General features: G+C 47.5%; 1 protein-coding gene across 1 annotated transcript in view; it reads right to left on the bottom strand.

Annotated features, from left to right (window-relative positions):
- Positions 1-7,714: 7,714 nt before the first annotated feature.
- znf827 (zinc finger protein 827) overlaps positions 7,715-21,798 on the bottom strand; it is a 66,499-nt gene continuing 52,415 nt past the window's right edge. The window contains exons 10-14 of the mRNA XM_056586345.1: positions 20,964-21,135; positions 20,399-20,565; positions 16,387-16,596; positions 15,759-15,936; positions 7,715-12,207 (exon numbers count right to left, since the gene is read on the bottom strand). Of these exons, the coding sequence (XP_056442320.1) occupies positions 11,130-12,207; positions 15,759-15,936; positions 16,387-16,596; positions 20,399-20,565; positions 20,964-21,135 (1,805 nt within the window). The 3' untranslated portion in view covers positions 7,715-11,129. The remainder of the gene's footprint in view (positions 12,208-15,758; positions 15,937-16,386; positions 16,597-20,398; positions 20,566-20,963; positions 21,136-21,798) is intronic.

The raw sequence follows: 21,798 nt of genomic DNA on the forward strand, positions 1-21,798 counted from the left end.
TTTCCTTGCGTGTGCCTGTGTGTGTGTGTGTGTGTGTATGTCGACCAAATGTTGTCAGTCAGTATGAAGAGATGTTTTTCTTTCTCCACCGGCGCTGTGTTTGATCTTCTGGCTCTGTTTCTGTGCCCCAGATTAGAGCGAACCCTTCATGCTCCTAATGATTCCTCTTCCCTTTCTGCTCTTTCAATCTTAATTTGACAACCTTTTATGTAAGGTTCCTCTATTTTCCTTAGTGCTTGCTGTCTTGTGTGTTTTAAATAGGCTACAGGTCTTTAATAGGCTGGGTCTTATATTCCTCGTTCGGTCCAGTGTTTTTAGTGTTAACATACAAAAACATTATTTAATTTACAGATTTCCCAGACTAAAACTCAATCCATAACCCAAGCTCGGTGACATTATTTCCGGCTCTTGGTTTCACATTTCCATCCATCTGGTCCTCCATGCCGTTAAGGGTCTAAATGCTTGTGTGTTTTGTGAGGACCATGGGGCAGTAATGGGCTGAATGTGTTTGTAAGGTCCGCCGTGGTGTGTTGGGAAGGTCCGGGGGCCAGTAATGAGTGCAGTCATCCGCTGCCCGACCCTACAAGCACTGGCCACCCAGGACAAGATGGCAGCGCCCCGGTAGTCGATCAGTGGTTGTTGTTAGCCTGGCATGTTCCTGGCTCCCTGTCCACTTCCAGGGCACCGGCCCTCCACAACGTCCCGCCATTGCTGGGGCCCCGGGTTGGTCACGCCAGGTTGACATTTCGGGGAGCCCTGCCAGCAACACCGCGGCACATTGTGGTCCTGCTGGACCTTGGGCGTGGGAGTGAGCGCTTCAACCCCGGGCAGATGGGCCGCGTCCGGAGCCAACTGCTCTGGAGCGCACCATACCTCTGTCCTGGCAACCGCCCGGGCTGCCAGGCCTCTCCCTGGCTCCGAGAACACAGACAGGTGTCTGCCTCCGGAACAGCCAACTTTCTGTGAGGGTAATATATATATATATATATATATATATATATATATATATATATAAAACAGATAGATGGATGGATGGATGGATGGATGGATGGATGGATGGATGGATAGATGGATAGATAGATAGAGACACCAAACCACTTTTTTAATCAGGGGGATTTTTTTAAACCATCAAGAAAATTGAAAATATATTTAATATATATAAGTTACAGGGATGAAAACTTGTATTATTTGTACATCTTTTGCATAACGCAAGAAATTATGATGCTAATGGTTTTGGTTTATTTAGCTGTTCATACAGTGTTGCAATATTTGTATAATGCAATAAACTACACCGATACACCAAGTAATTATTTACGCTGCTCTTATTTTCTATGCTGAATCTTACAAGAGGATTAGATATTTTACTTCAGGTTCCAGCAGATGGTGCCAAATCACGTAAGCCGATACGTTTATATCCATGTTTCCCTCACTCACTCACTCGCTCACTCGCTCGCTCACCCATTCACTCACTCACTCACTCACTCACTCACTCACTCACTCACTCACTCACTCACTCACTCACTCACTCACTCACTCACTCACTCACTCACTCACTCACTCACTCACTCACTCACTCACTCACTCACTCACTCACTCACTCACTCACTCACTCACTCACTCACTCTCTAACTATGTTTCTCACTCATTCAGTCACTCAGTCACTCTCTCACTATCTCAATCACTCACTCATTCACTCACACCTACAACACATATCCACGCTCCCCATTAACAGGAAAAAGAAACAACGAACCGGAAAAGATTCAGAAAAGAGGTGCGGTTGTGTGTGTGTGTGTGTGTGTGTGTGTGTGTGTGCACGTGGGTGTGTGTGCGTGTGTTCAATGATCAAGAGAGACGTCATCAATCACCTTGACCCCAAGCACCACAATTACAAACAGAGAGGAAGGGAGAGAGAAAGATGGAGGGAGAGAGGAACAGGGCGGAAGAGAGACAGGGCGGGATAGCGAAACAAAGGAGAGAGTGAGTGAGAGAGCCATGGCAGTGGTAGGAGACATCTCTATTTCATACTTTTATTCAAGGTTTCGTACCAAACTGGCATTTAACCGAGAGTGTGGCATTCCTTTCAGAACGGCAGAGTTCAGGGATGACTTGAGTGTTTTCTTTTACTTACAGGTGACTGCAAAGGAAAAAAAAGGTTTGGCGTTAATAATATTCAGTTGAATAAATGAAGTTTGCTGAGTGTTAGATGCTGTGTGTTTAGTCCAACAGATGTCCTCTCCCTTGCTCCTGTAGATATATATTTAATAGATCATACTTTTTCAGAAGCAATCATTTGATTAATTCACATCATTCACTGCAAAGCATGACACTCACTCATTAGGCCTTTGTGAAAAAGGGTTTTTCCCCAGTCCCTCGGCTGCGTCCTCAATCTCCCGTAGTTCAACACATCCAGGTTAAAGTCACCAGGAGGAGACGAACGGAGGGGAAGGAGATTCATAAAGCAGACGTGGATGGATGTGGTCTCACTTAATTTGCTTGACCCACTCTCCTCTCAAATGAGGATGGATGGAGGGATTCCTCACGTCCTGATTGGAAGACGGATGGCCACGTAGTCATGGCCTGATAATTGATTGAAGACAGGAATTCAGTTAGGACTAATTAAGGAAATCATTAAGAGCTCAAGATAATTAGGAAGAACTAACGGGGGGGTTGTAAGCGATACTTTGTCGTGAAAAAATAAACAATCTCCTTCCTCTTCACGTATAGAGGCTCGTAGAGGAGATTCAAATCAATAACATAAGTGGGTCTGATGTTACACGGAGAGAGGTGAGGTGGATTTCACAAATGTGGTGTCTTTTTGTTGTGGTATATATCAGCGTTTCTCAAATGGTGGGTCTGGAGCCCCAAGGGGCACGTTACGGCACCACCGGGGGCCCCACTTTAGACATTCTGTAAATATGAACTCAATTATAATACAGTACAGGGCGATGCAGTTTTTTGATTCTCACAGAATTTTAATTATTTACATCAATCTTTGTGAAGGTTCACATTTACACTGCCAGACAAAACGATATTTAATATTAGAATTTCTCTGGTCCTAAAAATGGTATTGCACAAGCAAGGGGGTATTCCCCTCATAGAATATTCTTGTCCGGGGCGGGGGGAAGGGGGGGGGAGGTACACTTGTGACTGTATGACAACCGCTGGTATAAATAATCGAATTTGTATAAACAAACAATGTATTTTATTGTGTTTCTCTTGCATATCGTCTCCAAACCAAACACTTAACATCCTCTGTTTCGAGTCAGGCTCCGTGGCTCAATATGGAACACTAGGAGTCGGTTTGTTTTTTGGCCTGGTGCCTCTGGACTTCTCCGGAGCAGCCGGATGCTCCATAAATCTGCCTACCTCAGCTCTCTGAAGACCTGAGTCGCCGAATCCATGGCCTCTTACCTCCCAACAACCCACGTTCACCTATGGGCCTTATTCATCACCTGGCGGCCATAACATGCATTCGCTTCTCCCACACGGATGCCGTTTAGAACCAAGATGGCCACGAGGTAAACACGGCCTATTGAGCCACGCAGTCCTTATGTCTTCGGGATTTAAACTTTTTATATTTAAAGTAAGCAGCCCGGCGTCGTTACCAATGGAAACTGAGCGCCTTTTGGTCCTATAATTCCATGGTAACAAAAAACAATGCTTCCCTCCTCTTCAGCCCACCACCATATACAGTACACTTGACGCTCGTGGAAATAGGACTCGTACACTCCTCACCAGTCCCCCCCCCCCCCCCCCCCCGGCTACCCGCCCAAAGGCCTTGTGGGTAATCCCGCCTCCTACGGCCAACCCCCCGCCTACCCTACCTCCCCTCCTGGTCCCCCGCAGCGTCGCCTGAATCAGATTGCTGCTCCCCAGCCCCTGCCGAGTGGCGTCTCACCCCGAAGAGTGCGGAGCGGGCACGGCGGGGGGGCCGGGCGGGGTGGGCTGCCAGCGCGGACATGGCCCGCGGGCTTGGCATCGTTTGCCATGCATGTAAATACAAGCCCCGCCATGTGTGTCCAATCCGGTCTGGCGGATGAGTGATACGGCCCGGGGGGGGGGGGGGCTGGGGGTAGAGGGAGGTGGGAGGGATGCAGATCACCTCCTAGCCCCCCCCCCTCCCCCCTCCCCCCCCCCTCCCCTCCGCCTGCTGAGGTATAGTTCAGAGCAACACTTTCGACTCTTCTCTTTCCATCACGAGCCTTTGTGTCACAGGACGGGGCCTCCGAAAAGAAAAGGCTGAGTGAAAAGAAGTAACCTTCAATGCCGTGTTTCACGATTAAAAAAGAAAAGGAATAGCAGATGTATCTATGGTGGTTCAGCGAGGACTGCCCATACGATTCCCGTCTCACCGTATTCGCTCCCATCCCTGCCTTCTATTGCTCTGACAAATGATGAATGGATCCCGGAGTCGGGGGAAAAAAAGCAGCTACGTTCTCGGGCCCCATGTCAAATCGATTACAGAGCTCATTTTCTCCCCCTTCTGTTGTTATTTATTTATTTATCTATTTTTGTTTATTGCTTCCCCTCACCCCCTGCGGACTCTCAGTCTCCTGCTGGGTGGGGGTTGATGGGGGTGGGCGCTGGTGCGGGTTGGGGGTATTCTTGAGGACAGGGGTCTGCAAACATTCAGACCCTGGTTGTGCTTGCCTTTGTGGCGGGACTGTGAGGGGGGATCTGTCTTCACTTAGCCTAAGAGAGCCTGCTCCTCCGCAGCCTTAAATGCCCTTTAGAGGACACGGGAGGGGGGGGGGGGGGGGGGGGGGGGGCGGGGAGGAGAGAGGAGGGAGGAGGTGCTACGAGTCATCGCTGCTGCAAAGGGGACACAGAGGTGGGTGGGTGGCTGGGAGGGGAGGAGCCTGAGAGTCAGAGGGATGGGAGAGGGGGGGGGGGGGGGGGGGGGGGGGGCAGGTTAGGGAATAACTTGAGGCGCATACGCAGTGATCGAGGGAGGACGAAAGACTGGAAGGAGGAAGAAAGTTAACACAAGGAGAAGAAATCGAGGAGGGGTTAGGAGGAGAGGGGGAGGAGCCATAGGTGGAGGGCAGGGTGGGATGGGAGGGGGGGTAGGTGAGGTAATATGAGTCAGGGGGGTGAGGGACAACAGAACGAAAACAGGAGTGAAGTGCAATCATTGAGGAACGTGGAGGAAAAACAAAGTGCAGAGGGGGAACGCGGGTCAGTGGCGTTGTGAAGGGTGCATTCAGAGAAACGGCACACTGGGGAGAGTGAGGAGGGACAGACAGACAGACAGACAGACAGACAGGCAGAGGGAGAGACACACAGACGGATAGACAGGGAGACGCAGAAGGATAGGGACCGACAGCCAGAGAGAGGCAGGCAGATGAGATAGAGACAGACAGTGAAAGAGAGAGATATACAGACAGAGGCAGGGGAGAGAGAGACAGACGGTGAAAGAGAGAGAGAGAGATACAGACAGAGGCAGGCAGAGGAGAGAGAGACAGACGGTGAAAGAGAGAGAGAGATACAGACAGAGGCAGGCAGAGGAGAGAGACAGAAGGTGAAAGAGAGAGATATACAGACTGAGGCAGGGGAGAGAGAGACAGACAGTGAAAGAGATACATACAGACAGGAGAGAGAGACAGACAGTGAAAGAGAGATACAGACAGAGGCAGGATGATGAGAGAGAGACAGACAGTGAAAGAGAGATACAGGCATAGGTCGAGAGAGACAGACAGTGAAAGAGAGATACAGACAGAGGCAGGATGAAGAGAGAGAGACAGACAGTGAAAGAAAGATATACAGACAGAGGCAGGCGGAGGAGAGAGGGACAGACGGGGAGAGACAGTGAGAGAGAGATAGACCGATAGAGATAGGCAGAGGCCAGGCAGCTGGGGCGCTCCCACGGACTCTCACACTTCTGTCTAAGCAGCTTTCCTCTCTGGGCGAGGTCACGCCGGGTCGCGGCGGGATTACACTTTTGGCAAACAAGCGGGAGCTGCTTCTCGCGGCGCGCGACTCCCCCATGGCTCGCGGCCGCCGTAATAAAGCCAAGACCGCTCTGAACCTACAAACAAAAAGCTAACACGCTATCGATCGACAGCAGCCGACTTTGGCGAGGTGGTGTCGGGAAAGGTCGGCGTTGTGCAGACGGCGTTGGTGGAGGTGAAGGGCTATTATTGGGATGAAGGAAAACTCCGGAAGCCTTTTGTTTTTTTGGTGTGTGTCGCAGAAATTCAACGCTTGAACCTCGCTGGGGGCCCCCGGAAAAACTCGGGGATCGGAGAGATTTGTTTGTCTTTTTCTTCTGCAATACCGTTATATCCAGTCTGAGTCCCCTGATCACATGGCCTCCTCAATTAGGATTCCAATTCCTTCAAATCAATAGTCTGCCCCCCCCCCCCCCCCCCCCCCCCACAAGAGGAGGCCTCCCAGAGGCCAGGAGGTCAGCCGAGAGAGGAGCCTCTGTACTTAATTAAGCAGATTTAATGATTTGTTAATGTGGAGGCAGGAACAGGTGGGACCACGGGGGTTCTGCTGCAGAACGCTGTTGAGCTTAAGATGGGTGTGGAAGCTCGACAGAGATCAACCTGCTAGATGGTGGTATCTCAAGGAGTGTGGAGGGCTTCGGGGAAGGGGTTCAACATGAGAGAAGGGTTTATGTATATGTGGAGTTATGTGATGGCGAAGCTTCATCGGCCAACATTAAATACATAAGGGGGAAAAGACGAAGGCAACTAAAAGAAAAGGAGGCAATGGAAAGAGGAGGAGAGAGAAAGAGATGAGGAATACATACAAATAGAAGGAGAGACGGTGACGGAGAAAAAGAAGCCAGAGGAAGGAGAGAGGGATGAATAAAAGAGAGGGGTGTGGGTGCCTGCGAGGACTCAGCCCTACCACAGAGCGCGGTCAGGCCGGTCGTGCTAAAGAAGAGCTCCAGAAGCAAGGTGCTCCGTAGCTTGCAGGCTAACAGTGATAAATGAGTCCCTTAATGTCGGCAAACACTTTATCTCTGATTCATCTGTTTTCATTAGGCAGGGCCAACCTTTGGCTGGGCGGGAACGTGCTGTAACTTTCATTACCACAACACGGAACGGGGAGAGAGAGGGACCTCCCATCGCTCTCTGGCTGAAAAAATAAAATAGATTAGCTGCAAGCGATGGCCGGCACTATTCCTTACGGGGAATATGATGGCGTTCGGCTGGTGGTAAATTAGAAAACATACGTCTCAAATCCCATAAACGTGTCCCTATGTGTAAAAGACAATAGGACTACAAGCTAAAGCTAGCCAGGGAGCTAGCAGGCGAGATTTGAAGCTTTAGAGCTTGGACTGATATTCAACTCCATTTAGAGCTTGGACTGATGTTTAACTCACTTTAGAGCTCGGACTGATATTTAACACACTTTAGAGCTTGGATTGATATTAAACTCCCTTTAGAGTTTGGAATGATATTCAACTCCCTTTAGAGCTTTAGAGTTTTGATTGATATTTAACTCCCTTTAGAGTTTGGACTGATAACTAACTCATTATAGAGCTTTCGAATTTGGATTGATATTTAACTCTCTTACGAACTTTAGAGCTCGGAATGATGTTCAACACTTGAGAGCTTTAAAGTTTGGACTGATATTAGAACCTTGGTTTGGGGAAACCTTGGTTGACTCATTCATTGAAATGAATGAGTCAGCCAAGGTTCCTCTCCATTATCCAGGGGAAACAAACGTCTCTCATGGCATAAGAACATATATAACAATAATAACACGGAGAGCAGATATCTGATGTAAGCTTTACTTTCAAATCCTGTTACATTTAGATCTGGCAATTTGAACATAAAATAATGCCAAATGAAAACAAATACAAAAAAAAACCAAATAAGTACAAATGATCTATTTACCAGTTATCATCACAAACAACCCTGTACAGCCCTACCAATGGAGTAATACAAAAGAAAAGCTTTATACAGCACATACCAATGTCTTTTTACCCAGTGCCAAAAGATAATGACAATGATAATCGAGCCAGTTCTAATTTGAAAAATACAGCCAAACTTAAAGCTAAATGATTGTAGACTGTGCGGTGGAGTACTAAAAAAAGCAAAACTAAATGCAACCAAGGAAATTAGTTGAGACTTCAAAGCCATGAAGTGGTAAAAAAAACGGAGCGAAAGAAAGAGGGAGATGGAAGGAGCGAGGCAGAGAGCAATCATACTGTGGGTGCCGAAAGGTAGTTATAATTCAACTCCCCAACCCCCCAACAACCCCAACAGATCTGTGTCAGTCGGCTGCGTACACTCACACAGAACAGAGGATAAGCGCTGAGAAATACTGTCTCTTTAAGAAGGACCAAGCCCTGTTACCGTTTTTCGGATATTAAACTCGAAATTGTGGGAGGAGGGGGAGGGGAGAGGAGAGTGCAGCCATTTTGATTACATAGCGATTACGCAGTATTAAAAAGAAGGCAGATGATTAAATAGTGTCAAAGTGGACACATCATTTTTTTCTCCCCCACCACCCACCCACTCGCCTCTTATCTTCTTTCTTTTGTGGACCCTGATAATTAGTTTGACTCATTCACAGAAGCCCTCCGATCCACCAAGTGGCACCAGAGTACAAAAGATAGCGCAGATCTCAAATTAATCAGGGACGAGTAAGCAGATGTATTGGAGGGAAAGAAAGAGAGGGAGAGCGAGAGGTCACTAGAACCGATGACACTAGCTTAGGGGGGGGGGGAGAGACACAAGGCCATGACGGATTCCATCCTAAAATCATGTCCCGTTAAAAAAGGGAAATGAACAATTATCATTTTGGTCTTGACGAATGCGCATCCTCTGTCCGATCAACGTTTTGACATGATTGATGTAGAAAAATAAAAACAATCAACGATGAATCATTAGAAAAAAGTTATTAAAAAGAGCAACAATAAGGTGATGAAAAAAAAATCCCTTTACATTTATATAAAGAAACCATTTTGGCTTGAAGACCACTTGGGAACATGAGCAATGTCTGTCATGGGTAAAGCAAAAAAAAAAAGCAAAAAAAAGTTTGTACTATGTTTCCCTATATCATATACACTTCTTATTCAGCACAGTCCATTTGTATTGATAAATACATATTCTCATAATCAAAAGTGCAGCACTGTGCAAAGTTGGCGATAACAATTTAGCCTGGGACTGTTCGCTTCCCAGGGAGAGCTTGACCTCCACTGTCTAATTCATGCAATTTGTATTCATTTGTGTTCGCCAATTTCATAAAGACGGACCCTTGCTCCACCAGAAATGCCGACGGACAAAACTCTCTCCAGCCATTTTAACAGAAAACATTTCAAGATTGCCGTCCATTACATATCCTGGTGGCTTGTTGGACTCTAATGTTGCACTTTAAAAAGGAAGATAGAGGGCCTAAGTGCTTTTGCCTTGAAAGGTAACCAAGTTAAGTGCAATTAAAACTCAAAGGGGGTGAGGAGGATCGGGGATTCGAATGCGGTACCATGTCTGTCCGGGCCTATAAATGAAGCCATTCAACACAATTCTGTACAAGTTATAATGGCTTGCTTCTTCATGGCACATACAGGTGCCTTTCTCCAAAAATGTTGGGTTATTTTTTTTTCTTCTTCTTTTCAATGTTAGTATATAAAATATGAAAACATAACACGTAAAAGGCTCAGTTAAAAATAAAAGAAAATTAAAAAGACAAAATGACATTGAAGGCCACCACTTCACTCTTGAAACAGAACGCCTCCCTGCTACACCTCTTTCTCATGTACATAAACGACAGAAAAAAAAATACATTCATTCAAGTCATTTTGGAACAGTTCTTTTTTTTTCCTTACACAAAATTACAAAAACCTCCAAAAAGCACCATTGAATCGGCCTGTGGTGACTGGGAGCGCTGGGCAGTTAGCTAGCTAGCTTGCCCTGGGCTTGTCACCTCCACAAAACAATTATCCATATATGTCATTAAAGTATACGTGCGCAATACATAGATTTGCACACCATGCTAGACTGATATCCACCTGCTCTCAGTAATATGTGAAAAAAGTTGTTTTCTTTTGTTGGCTTTTCATATTTTGAGTTTAATACCTTCGCAGGTCATACTAAAAAAAAACATGCCAATTCGGTTTGATTGATTTTAACACTATGAAATGCAGCTCCTAGTTGACAAGTCATATCACTAAGTTTACCCTATTTTTAACTGTAAATTGGACTTGTTCACTTGACTTCTGGGTCCATCAAAGCATTTGAAAAAAATAAAGTACAGAATCTTCTTAGGAGCAACCGTTCCACCTTATTTGCATGGAAAGTCTCTGAAATAAACATAAAAACTAGGACAGACGATCATCTAAAATGTAAAGAAATGTATACAACCAGCCAATCATACTGAGACAGAGGAGATATCAGGCAGCAACTATGCATATGGTTTGACCATTATACAAAAAATCAACAGAAATCAAAGCATTGGGGAATAGGGGGCGGAGCTACAAAACTATGTACAAAATTGATAAATAAGGAAGTGCGTGGTTTGAGGCGTTGCTTTGGAAACGAGCCTTTTACAAAGAAAAAGCTTTCCGTTTCATTGGTTCCCGTCAACGGTGCGCCCCGCTAACAGTTCACGATATTTCGTTATCAGCTTTCTACTGACGACAAAGCTAGCTGAAACACGGAGACAGGCATGCTATTTTGATGCATTAGAGCAATAGACAAAAAAGAAACCGCACTGGATCTGTAGCACTTGCAACTGTTGTTTCTTCTTTTTCCAACTTTTAAGTTTTTGTAAAACAACGAAAAGAAAAAACATCTACCAAAAAAACGAGATACTCTTTCTCGGGTAATAAAGTCGGGTCCGAGTCATTCAGAAGTTGAAAAGACAACAGGAGGAGTAGTAGTAGTAGTTATATTTCAATCGTAGAACTAATAAGAAAAGCAGCTTTTTTTAATATAAATGCATTTTTTTTGAGCACATACAGCTTTTTTCTCTCTCTCATAAATGTTTCTCTTTTTCTGTCTTTCCTTGTATCAGTTTGTTTTAGTTTGCCTGGTCCAGCTTATTTTGCTGGTCTGATTGGAAAAAAAACAAGTCCCTGCCATGGCAGTCAGTTAGGGGTCATTCACACCACGCTGTCTGAGGGGGCGCCAGGGGCAGTCCGGGAGGGGAACCAGGGCAGGAGCGGCAGGTCAGACGGTCTTGGCCCGCTCCCCGAGGCCCAGGTAGGCCAGGAAGGAGTGTTTCTGGGAGGCGGGGCTCAGAGGGGAGCGCGGTGGCGGCGCGGAGGGGGAGGAGGAGGTGGTGTAGGAGGAGGAGGAGGAGGAGAAGAGGAGGGGCAGCGACCTGGCGTGGAATGTGAGGCGGCGGCTGTTCTGGGTGAACAGGGTGGTGAGGGGGATCAGGTAGGCGCGGTCGCAGTTCCTGTACTGCTCAAACCCCGGCTGGGCGGAGGAGGGGAAGAGGAGGGAGGTGGGGGGGGCGCCGGGGCTGTGGGCGGCCGGGCCTCGGCCCGAGGTGGTGGGGCCGTGGGGGCCGGCGGGGAGCGGGTGCTCCGTCGGGCGGTGGTGCGGGTGGTGGTGCGGGTGGGGGGACCTGCCCAGCGTGAGAGACAGGGCCACGGACTGCAGGGCCTGGGAGGCGGTCAGGCTGGACAGTGGGCTGCTGCTCCCGCTGCCCCCGCTGCTGCCGCCGCCGCCGCCCCCCCCGCCGGCCCCGAAGAGGAGCGCCTCGTGGCTCCGCCGCTTGGACGCCGGCCCTCCGCCGAGCGACGTCCCCTCCAGGGGCTGCCCCGTCTCCCCGCCGCCCCCCGGCCCCCCCTCCTCCTCCTCGTCCTCCTCCCCTCCCCCCCCCGCTGCCCCTCCGGCCCGGTGCTTCTTGAGGTGGCGGCTGAACACGAAGGGGTGCGTGGTGGAGAAGGGGCACTCCCCGCAGCCGAAGGTCTGGCGCGGCGCGTGCTTCAGCTTCTTGTGCAGGTTGAGGTTGTCCTTGCGCTTGCAGCTGTACGCGCAGCGGTCGCAGTGGAAGGGCCGCTCGCCCGTGTGCACGCGCACATGCTCGATGAGCTTGTTGGCCGTCTTGGAGAGGTAGCCGCAGCGCTCGCACCGGTAGTGGTTGCCCAGGCGGTGGGCGCGCACGTGGGCGTCCAGCGAGGCCTGGTCGGCCCACAGGGCCTGGCAGATGCGGCAGCGGTACTCCACCTTGCAGTGAATCTTCAGGTGGCACTCCATGGCTGCTGGGCGACTGGTGGAGTAGATGCAGAGGGGGCACCTGCAGGAGGGGAAGGGGGGCGGGGGGCACGGGGTCGGATGGGAATGAGAAAGGGCAGGAAGGGGAGAGAGGGGGGAGGGAAGGAGGGAGGAAGGGAGGGAAGGAGGGAGAGGCAGGGGAATAAGGGAGGGAGTAAGGAAGGGTGGGGGGGGGGGCAGGGATCGAATGGGAGGTGGGATGAGGTATGGAGGGAGGTAGGGCGCACAACACAACAGCAGAAAACATTTAACGTGAGGGGGTGTGGCGGTCACAAGCAGAATCAATTCACACCTTGGGAGATTTAAATTTAAAGACACAGCGGGATGAAGAGGAGGAAGAAGAGGAGGAGGCAGGTGAGGGAACCGTTATGTGCAACGTGTACAAATGCTGTTTGGTTTAACGAGGAAAATGGTGTGTGTGTGTGTGTGTGTGTGTGTGTGTGTGGGGGGTTATGTGCGGCGTCTTTAGACGTGCGTGGAGATGACATGGGGTTTGTGCGTGTGGGGCCGACGGGCTGAGGGGGAGGGGGAGATGGGAGCAGTGGGACATGGAAGGAGGAAATGATGAAAAAATGGAGTGGCACTTACATTTAAATAGCACCTTTCATCTGCTCTGGGCCCCAAAGCGCTTCACAAACCCTGCAGAACAGAATCACCTCAGAAAAACCTCAGATGGACAAGGCCCTCTCTCCCTGTCTACACACTGACGTCACAATCGGCCGTCTGTTCATCTACTAAAACAAGCTAGATTGCAAAATCATAGCTGATCATCGTATGGTTCCATCAGGGTTGATGAAGAAGTATATTGTATATATTAAGTTCATACAGTACATCAGTCTGCTCTCTGCTCTTCTCTGCCTTTCCTTTAACAGAAAAGGCCGGTATTTAATGATGACCTCTGCATAGCTATGCAAATGTCATTGCCATGAAATGGCGCTTTCTTTATATTTTTATTTTGGATAACCTATGCTTATATATGCTTCAATTACTTAACTGAGCACAATATTTATGTTGAAGCAACTTCCTCCTTTTTGAATAATTTATATTACAATATAGCTCAACACTGGCGTTAGTGACAGTTAGAGTTACACTGGACTATAAAAATCCTTTATAAATACTTTATAGGAGTGCTATTATGCTTCAAAGGGGCTGGTTTCAATAGCCTGCAGGCTTCACATAGCTCTCTGGGCTGTGTCTAATAAAAAAACTACAATTCCCAAACATTTAAAGGAGTCTGAGACACCCTGCAACCACGGATGACTACATAGAAACACCATGTAAAACAGTTATTTGCTCATGACAAGATGAAGCGATATCCATAATGACAATCAATGACTGCGCATGCAAACACCGTTGTGATGGCAACAAAAAAAGCAACGGACAATGACTGCCGTGTCGGTTGGAATGCATCATGGTTTCGCCAGAGGACATACATTTGGGGGGATACAACTGAATGGGGTACATTATAATGGATCAGTTACATTATAAAAAGACATGGTTACTGTATGCTGTGGGAGACTCTGAAGTCGATATAAAACGTCTACACGCCCTTTTAAATGTTTTAGCTTTTATTGCCTCGAGGCCTGATACCCATTAAAATGTAGGATTTTTTTATTATACATAAAGCAGCAAAAGCGAGGTTAAGAGCTCTGAGATCTCTGGGTCAAGCGCTTCTTATACAGTGAGTCCTATTCTGATGAAGGGTTTCGATTAGGAGGAGGCCATGGTATACATAGCCTTAATATGTACCCTTGTGAGGGCCATACTCAAAACGAGAGGGGAAACGGAGTGCCTCATCTAGATTTGAACGTATAACAGGGAATAGGCCGTCTCTTTATAGCTATTCATGCTTCAGTCGTTCCTACATTATCTACTTACTATTCAGTCATTTATCGACTTTTTTAGTCAGGTATGTAATTTGATCTGATTCCAATTACACGTATGAACAGGTAGGGGTGAGGCCCTCGGAAATTGGGGCTTGAAACCAGGACCCTGGGCTGGGAGTCAAACCCCTTAACCGCTACTCTTTCCTGCAAGTCATTATGGAAGAAGGAGGCTTCAACAGCATGTATGAGATCAGGCCCAACGCCTAGGATCTGGCCATTTTGAAAAAAGGGAATAATAATATTATGTCAAACTTATTTTAGCCAAGGTGACCCTCTGCTTCTGGTGAGAACATACACGTCACTCTCGTGTTATAGAGTTGTAACTTCAGCTTTAGTTAACACAGCGGTGATAAAACCTTAACAGATTTGGCTGGTCCTCGTTTTAAAAACAAGCAAGCAAAGTAAAGTAATGAATCCTTTTGTCACAGCGAGAGAAAGATAACCCTCCAACTGGGTTTTCACAGCCGGCTTTAACAGCCATTGTAGGACTGAATGTTTGAATGTTACCATACGCAGTGTGCGCTTCACGTTTACTCGACGGGCTGGGAATGTGTTTAAATACGTTACGCTAAAGTGGAGCCTCCTGTTCGGTTTAGAATGGAGAGCAGGAAAGCGGGATTCTGGTATTTTAGTTGGAAATAAGATCACAGCATCACATTTTCAACACATTTTTTTAAGGGAGGTCTTCTTAAAGTAAATAAAAAGAAAATGGCTATCCTAAGACACTGATATGAGATTAGTGGTTAACCTGAGATGCAGGCCAGGCTTCAGCCATTGAGATCTCTGACATTATGAACATGCTTGTCCGCGATGGAGAATGTCCTTCTTGAGATGTGTGGATGTATGGCAGCCTAATTAGAAGCTATTGTCATCGTTAATTTCTTAACTCATAGGTTAATTAACTTCCAATGGCTCAGAGGCTATATATAATTATGTATGTTAACAGTAACATGTATTCCAAGGAACTACATCATTACATTTTACTATGTGTGAATAAGGGCATCATGTAGCTAATAATAATTCAAAATGAAAGACAGGAGACCCATGGAAATAGATGAGCCCTTTGCCCCCCCCATGATAAATACACCTGTGTGTGTGTCAGTGGGAGAGAGAGTGAGAAGCAAAACAGAGAGCCATGGGTTTTTGGTGGAGGATTATGGGGTGGGGGTGGGGGTGGGGGGTGTTTTGAATCTGGTTTGGGCTGGGTGAGTGGGGATGGAGATGGTTGGGTGGGGTTGGAGGTGGCAATGGTTGTGTGGAGTTGTTAGGTGGATGGAAGGTGGAGCTGCTGGATAAGGGCTCGGGAAATAGAGGTTCTGGAAGGGAAATGGGGTTTGCAGGGCGGTGGTGAGGTTGGCAGATGTTGACTTTTGGTAGATGGTAGTTAGTGTTTTGTGTTAGATGGCTGTGAGCTTGGAACATCTTGTCTGTACTTGAGGTGAAGGTGGTTGTTAGGGTTGACGGGGGGGTCAAAGATGAAGATTAATGTTTGGGGGGGGGGGGGGGAGTTGGGGTGGTGATGGTGGCCGGCTGTGATCTAGAAACCTCTTGCCTGAACTTGAGGTGAAGGTGGTTGTTGGGAGGGGGTCAAAGATGGAGGTGGATGTTAGGGTAAGGGGGGGGGGGGGGGGGGTGATGGCGGGCGGCTGGGAGCTAGGAACCTCTCGTCTGTACTTGCTTTCCTTACTTGAGTCCTCCGGAGGGGACGGTGTGGCACTTCTTGTGCTCCAGCAGCTGCTCTGGCGTCTTGAGGAACTTGTGGCACACGTCGCACTCGAACATGCGCGTGATAAGGTGGATCTGGAGGTGGCGCTCGTACATGCTGCGCGTCTTGCAGACAAAGTTGCAGAAGACGCACTCAAAGCCTGCAGAGGGAGAGAGAGAGAGAGGGAGAAAGGAAGAGGTGAGAGCGTGAGCACGGCGGAGAACGGGGATTATGAAAGGGAGTAAAAGGGTTCAATGTTTTGGAGCTTGGCAGGTGATGTCATTTTGTCGGTGTCTATATTGCCACGGTTAGTTCTCTACAAATGGGATTTTCCATTAGTCATCCCTGTCCCAGTCTGACTTGATTGTGGAGTATGACGGCTTTGCCAAAGGTGTATCTTTTTGATGGTTTTTAGTGTTTCTCTCTGAATCACTGTAAATTCCGGTCTTTTCGGTGGCACTGAGTCCTACTAGTTTGACGGCACAGTAAGCCTAGTGAGTAAAGTGCCCCTGCCATATATGGGTATTCCCTCACAAGGGCTATTGTGTATGAACCCATTATCAGGACCAGTAAAGACCTGTGTGCCCAGAGCGTTGACTGAACTCCTTGCCTTTCTCCGACTTCTCCTCTGTTCCTGATCCGGAGTGGCTTCCGGAGCTGGATTGGCTCCCTGCAGAAGAAGGCGGGGCTAGCAGGTTCTTGAGTTCTTCAGTGCTGTGGGTGAGGTCGCTGCCCTCGGAGCTGTTGAGCGAATCGCTGAGGGCGGAGAGGGAGGAGGAGGTGCTCTTGGTTTCGCTCAGGGGACTCCGGGAAATCAGACCTGTCGAAAGGGGGCGGGAGAAGAGGAGGAGGGTAAATCCATGCAATGATTAACGTTATTGTTCTCCTTGACATTCACCGTCTTGTAAAAAACTAAAAAGCTGCGTGGCTGTCTTGCATCCCTAATTTTGCAGACTGTTTCATATCCTTGTTTTAATGGACGAAATGCACAGGATTACTTACGCGTAAGAACTATTGTTGATTCCATAGTACTGATGCGCACAGTAATAATGGCATATAAAGGAATTTGCATATGTGCAATTTAATGTAATTACGAGAAATTCTGTAACGCACTCGCACACACACGCGCACGCACGCACGCGCACGCACGCACGCACACACGCACACACACACACACACACGCAGGGGGCAGCTTTGGCAGCAGTATCAGAGAACAATGTGTGTGCTTTTATTGATCTCACTCCTCCATCTTGTAATTCACTAGAAAGGAGGTAGAGAGAGAGAGAGGGCGGGGGGCAGGGGAGAGAGAGACCAGGGTCATGGTCAAAGGACCTAAGATGGCTGCGGCCATCTTGGAGCACAGCCAGAACGAAAAAGACATTCACTCAGGAAGTGAGCGTCTTCAACGTGCACACACAATCGCAATTACCCTGCAGAGATAAAATATGTTATTGGTTTTCAAAATCGGGCAAACAAGGCAATTTGCAGCTAATTTTAAACAACGCCTTCAAACCGGCTGCTGAAATCCCCAGGGAGTTTAACATCCGGGATTTGCTTCAGAACAGGTTAATTAGGGTCCTGTTGGCATACACTATGCACGCTGCAAGTGCGATAAATGATTTACTTGTCCATCTATAGATACGTGACCTTAAACATTTCCTCCTTTCCTCGATACGAATGTTAATTTGGCAGGATTAGCTCGGCGCAGGCTGACCTCCCCTCATACTGTAAGGCAAGCTGGACCTATCAGCTGCTGCACCCACACCTCCTCCCCAGCTCACATCATCTGCACGCTGAGCTAGCTCCTTATTGCTAATATTAAAATAACACTGAGTCAGTAGTGATCAGAGGCTCTGAGCTATTTCGTGTGTTTGTGCAGTATTCAGGCACAGGTTGGTTTAGAATGAATGACTGCAAATAAAAAGACAGCCGGATCCCGTCTTGTATTTTATATTCTTTCAACATAAACAGGCAGTATCGGAGCACACTGAGTGTACCGACCACGCTGCAGGGCGAACCAATATGGAGCCGTTGTTGCCCAGCATTTCATGGGTAGAAAATAACCATGGAGCAGACCGGCTCCAGCTCCCCTAAGCTGTGTCCCTGCCCGGCTAAGCAGGACACCAGACCACTTCCTCCATTCAGGGGATGCCAGCCTTCACAGCAGGATGTCAGTTTGACACCTACCGTGCCCAGCCAGTTCCAGTCTGGCTTTTTCCAACTCCGTTTGGACAGATAAACCCGTGATTTACAGGGATCCAGTTTGAATTCTCCCTCATAGAGGTGCTTTGTTCGTCGCATCTGCTAAAGAGTTTGTTAGTAACTTAGGAGAGAACATGGTGTGAGATAACGACTTCAGCCACATGGTGAGGTCACACCATGCTGAAGAAATGTGTCAACAAATTTCTCTCTCTTTCTCCCTTTTGGTTGTCTGCACACATTAAGGCAGCGTTTTGCACCACCGAAAACAAAGCTTTCAGAAAGCAGCATCCGAAGGCGATAATTATGAGAAAGGATATTGCGGTTGTTGCTTGGATTGGATTGAACGGATAACGGTAAAACACTAGGATGGGAAACGACGCAAAAACGGTCATTATGCCGGTGACGAAACAGGATTTCTTTCAAAGACCAATCTCTACTTTCCCAACTATGTTACACAGTGGATACACCACACAGAGGACTGGCAACAGCGTTTCGGGCTCTGTGCGCACCTCGCCAAGCCCGAGTGGAAAAACGGCAGCGGGGAGTCCATCTTGTGTGGGTGGGAGGTAAAATGCCAAAGCAGACTGAGGGACTTAAAAGATGGCCGCAGTGGCATCGTAAACCCCGCTCATCTCCAAAGGACCCAAGGCCTATTGATTTTCTCCCCCTCAGGCGCGATAAGGGGCCAGGCCTCTTAGATAAACAAGGCCGGTGTGGCCTCTGAAAGACCCCAGAGCTGTCTGGGATGGACAATCTCACTCCCTCCCTCCCACACGCCCACACAGCGGAAGGATAAACCATGAGTGCTAAACTGTACAAAGATATTTCAGACCGAGGAACACGTGTCAGCCAACAGGGGGTTGGAACCTGTTGAGTTGAAAGACCAGAGAAGGCCGAGCCGGGAAGGTCACAGTACTTCTTCTCCAGAGTACGGCGCGGAATTCAGTGCCAGTACTTTTCTTGGCAGTTATCGAGGGCCCTTCTGACTCTCAAGTGCAAAGACCAAGGAGTCCAACTGAAAGGCAGTTTGGTTCTTGAAGCATGTTTGAGACTGAGGCGAAGGACTAAAACGGTCCAACAAACATAATCAATGGGGATTTTTTTTTCCCACTTGGTTGAAAAGAATGTGGGTACCACGGCTTTGACAATCAGCGCCCCTTAGTTGAAGCAACTTTAAACGGCATACTATGTAAGGTTTCTGTATTCAAATATCTGAATACAGAAAAGTGCATAAAAAGGCTAAGGTACTTTCATTATCGAAAATATTTCCAACAATGTTCGAATCTTTTGTTTTATTCAAGGTTATGCCGCATTTTATTTGGTCAACCGTCGGTGATGTCATATCCCCTTACCCCCTTACTTCAGGGGAAACACAGACTCACTATCCCAGGAAAGACTTAGGAGTGCCTCCTGCCAGCCACCAAGCTGATACTCACCATTTTTAACATTGTAACGTTACTGCGTTGTACAATGTTCAACAATTTTAGCTCGAGTTGTTTTTAAGTAAGATCGATTTTTGACCACGGATAACAGCGCTGGATTCCCACATGATTGAGTGTGCCAGATAACATTAGCTGCAGGTTCATGGGTAGTTAACTCATCTAACGTTGAATGAGCCAGTGAATGTAACGTTAGCTAACGGTATTTGTGGCTGTATAACTAGAAGGTAGTTACATTAGTCACATCAGCTAGATTTTCACTAGCGATGGTGCTAAAAAAAAAACTCCTTTGCTCCCACGCTACTTCATGACGTCATCAAACTACGTCAGTTGTAATTATTTTCACTGAGAAACCCATAGCGGTGTAACCAACATAACATACCTTTAGAAGCCTGTATACAAAACGCCTGACTCATATGTATGTGTTTCTATTGGGGAAAATTGAGTCAGCAACAATGGAGGTTAATTGTTCCTTTATATCAGACTTGGGCAAGAAATCCATCGGTCCACCTTGTGGGCCGTCCTCATGCAAGGCCTCCAGGGCGCTCGGGATCATTTTGGAGATACAAACAAAATGACTAAATCAAAACCCGTCGCTCGGACGTGAGATAGAGACGGTTACGCAAGGGAGGAGAAGGTGTGATGAGGGAGAGCGAGAGACCGATAGAGAGAGACAGCGAGATACAGGGGGATGGAGAGAGAGTAAAATCGTAGGAGAGGGAGAGACCGGTAGAGAGCGACAGTGAGATACAGGGAGAGAGTAAAATTGTAGAAGAGGGAGAGGGAGAGACCGGTAGAAAGAGACAGCGAGATACAGGGAGAGGGAGAGAGAGTAAATTTGTGGACCAGGGATATAGACGGAGTGAGACTGGCAGTAAGACAGGGAAATAGAGATTTTTCACAAACGGCTAATAGATAGATAGTCAGAGAGAACGGGAACCCGCTCCCGAGGAGGACAGTGTACCAGAGCAGCGCCCTCACCCGCGTGGCCAGCACTGACGTGGTTCTTCATGTCGTTCTCCTCCACACAGACGTAGTCACAGACGCTGCAGCACAGCGAGAACATCCACTGCTCCCGGTCCACATGGAGCGACATGTGGCTGACAAACTGGGCGTTGAGCTCCGTCTGGAAGCCACACACATGGCAGCTGGACGCAGGAAGGAAACCAGACCAGGAAGGGAGAAAAGAGAGACATCGGCTTATTATTATTATTATAATTATTATTATTATAACTATAGGAGGGTCGCGGGGGGGTCTCAATATAAACTAGCATAAAAGGGTCATGTTATGTACCTGGTCCTCTCAAGGTTAAATTATATGTTTGTGTGTGTTCTTGAATGAACATATGTTGGTATGTAGGTATGAGTGAAGCAAGCAGGTTTTTTTTACAAGGGGAGAGAAAAACATATTTTTTCGAGGTGTATTCATTATTAGGAATATTTGTGATCTATTATTGAAACGTTTGTACTAATGTTTTTAGCTATGACAGGTTTATCTATGACAGGTGTTTGTATTTACAGGTGTTTGTGTGGTTTGCAGGCCCACCTGTAGTAGTAGGCGCAGTTCTTGCGGTCGGCAGATTCTGCGGTTACCGCGGTGACGATCTGCTCGGTGTCTGTGTTGACCAGCTTGACCGAGTGGATGGTCAGGTGCTGGTTGAGGTTGGCTCTGCACTTGGCTGCGTAAGGACACAGGTGACACTTATACTTCCTCTCTTCTGCAGCGAAACACAACACACACACAATCACGTTCACACACACACACACACACACACACACACACACACACACACACACACACACACACACACACACACACACACACACACACACACACACACACACACACACACACACACACACACACACACTCACACTTTACTGACTGCAGGACATCATCTCAAATAGTATTCTCTGTTGAAGGTTGCACTGTGTCACTGCGTAAAATACTGCTTTGAAGGTTCTCTTGCTGTTTACAAAGAATGAACAAACTTTAAAGCAATGCAATACATTGCTTGAGGCACACCAGAATGTATTGAAATATATTTGCTTATGTAGCTGATGTAACCGGATTGAATCGACGGATCATGCTAAACTGATACAAAAATGAATCACTTGCCATGCATTCTTTATTTGTAATTGTTTTAGGTTTATCTTAATTTTACTTAAAGGGATACTTCACCCATTTAGAACCGGCGTTCTATCATTATAAAATCGCTATTGTAATATAAATAAATATATAAATATATATAAGTCTAAACCAGTCTCCCCTTGGCCCATTTTTTCTCGTCTAATTTTCTCCCGAAATGACGTCAAATGACGCGTTTGACGTCATTTCGGGAGAAACCTCTTGCCCCGCTAGAATGGCCGAGGACTACAAC

This window comes from Gadus chalcogrammus, chromosome 3, assembly GCF_026213295.1.
Source record: "Gadus chalcogrammus isolate NIFS_2021 chromosome 3, NIFS_Gcha_1.0, whole genome shotgun sequence".
Taxonomy (NCBI): Eukaryota; Metazoa; Chordata; class Actinopteri; order Gadiformes; family Gadidae; genus Gadus; species Gadus chalcogrammus.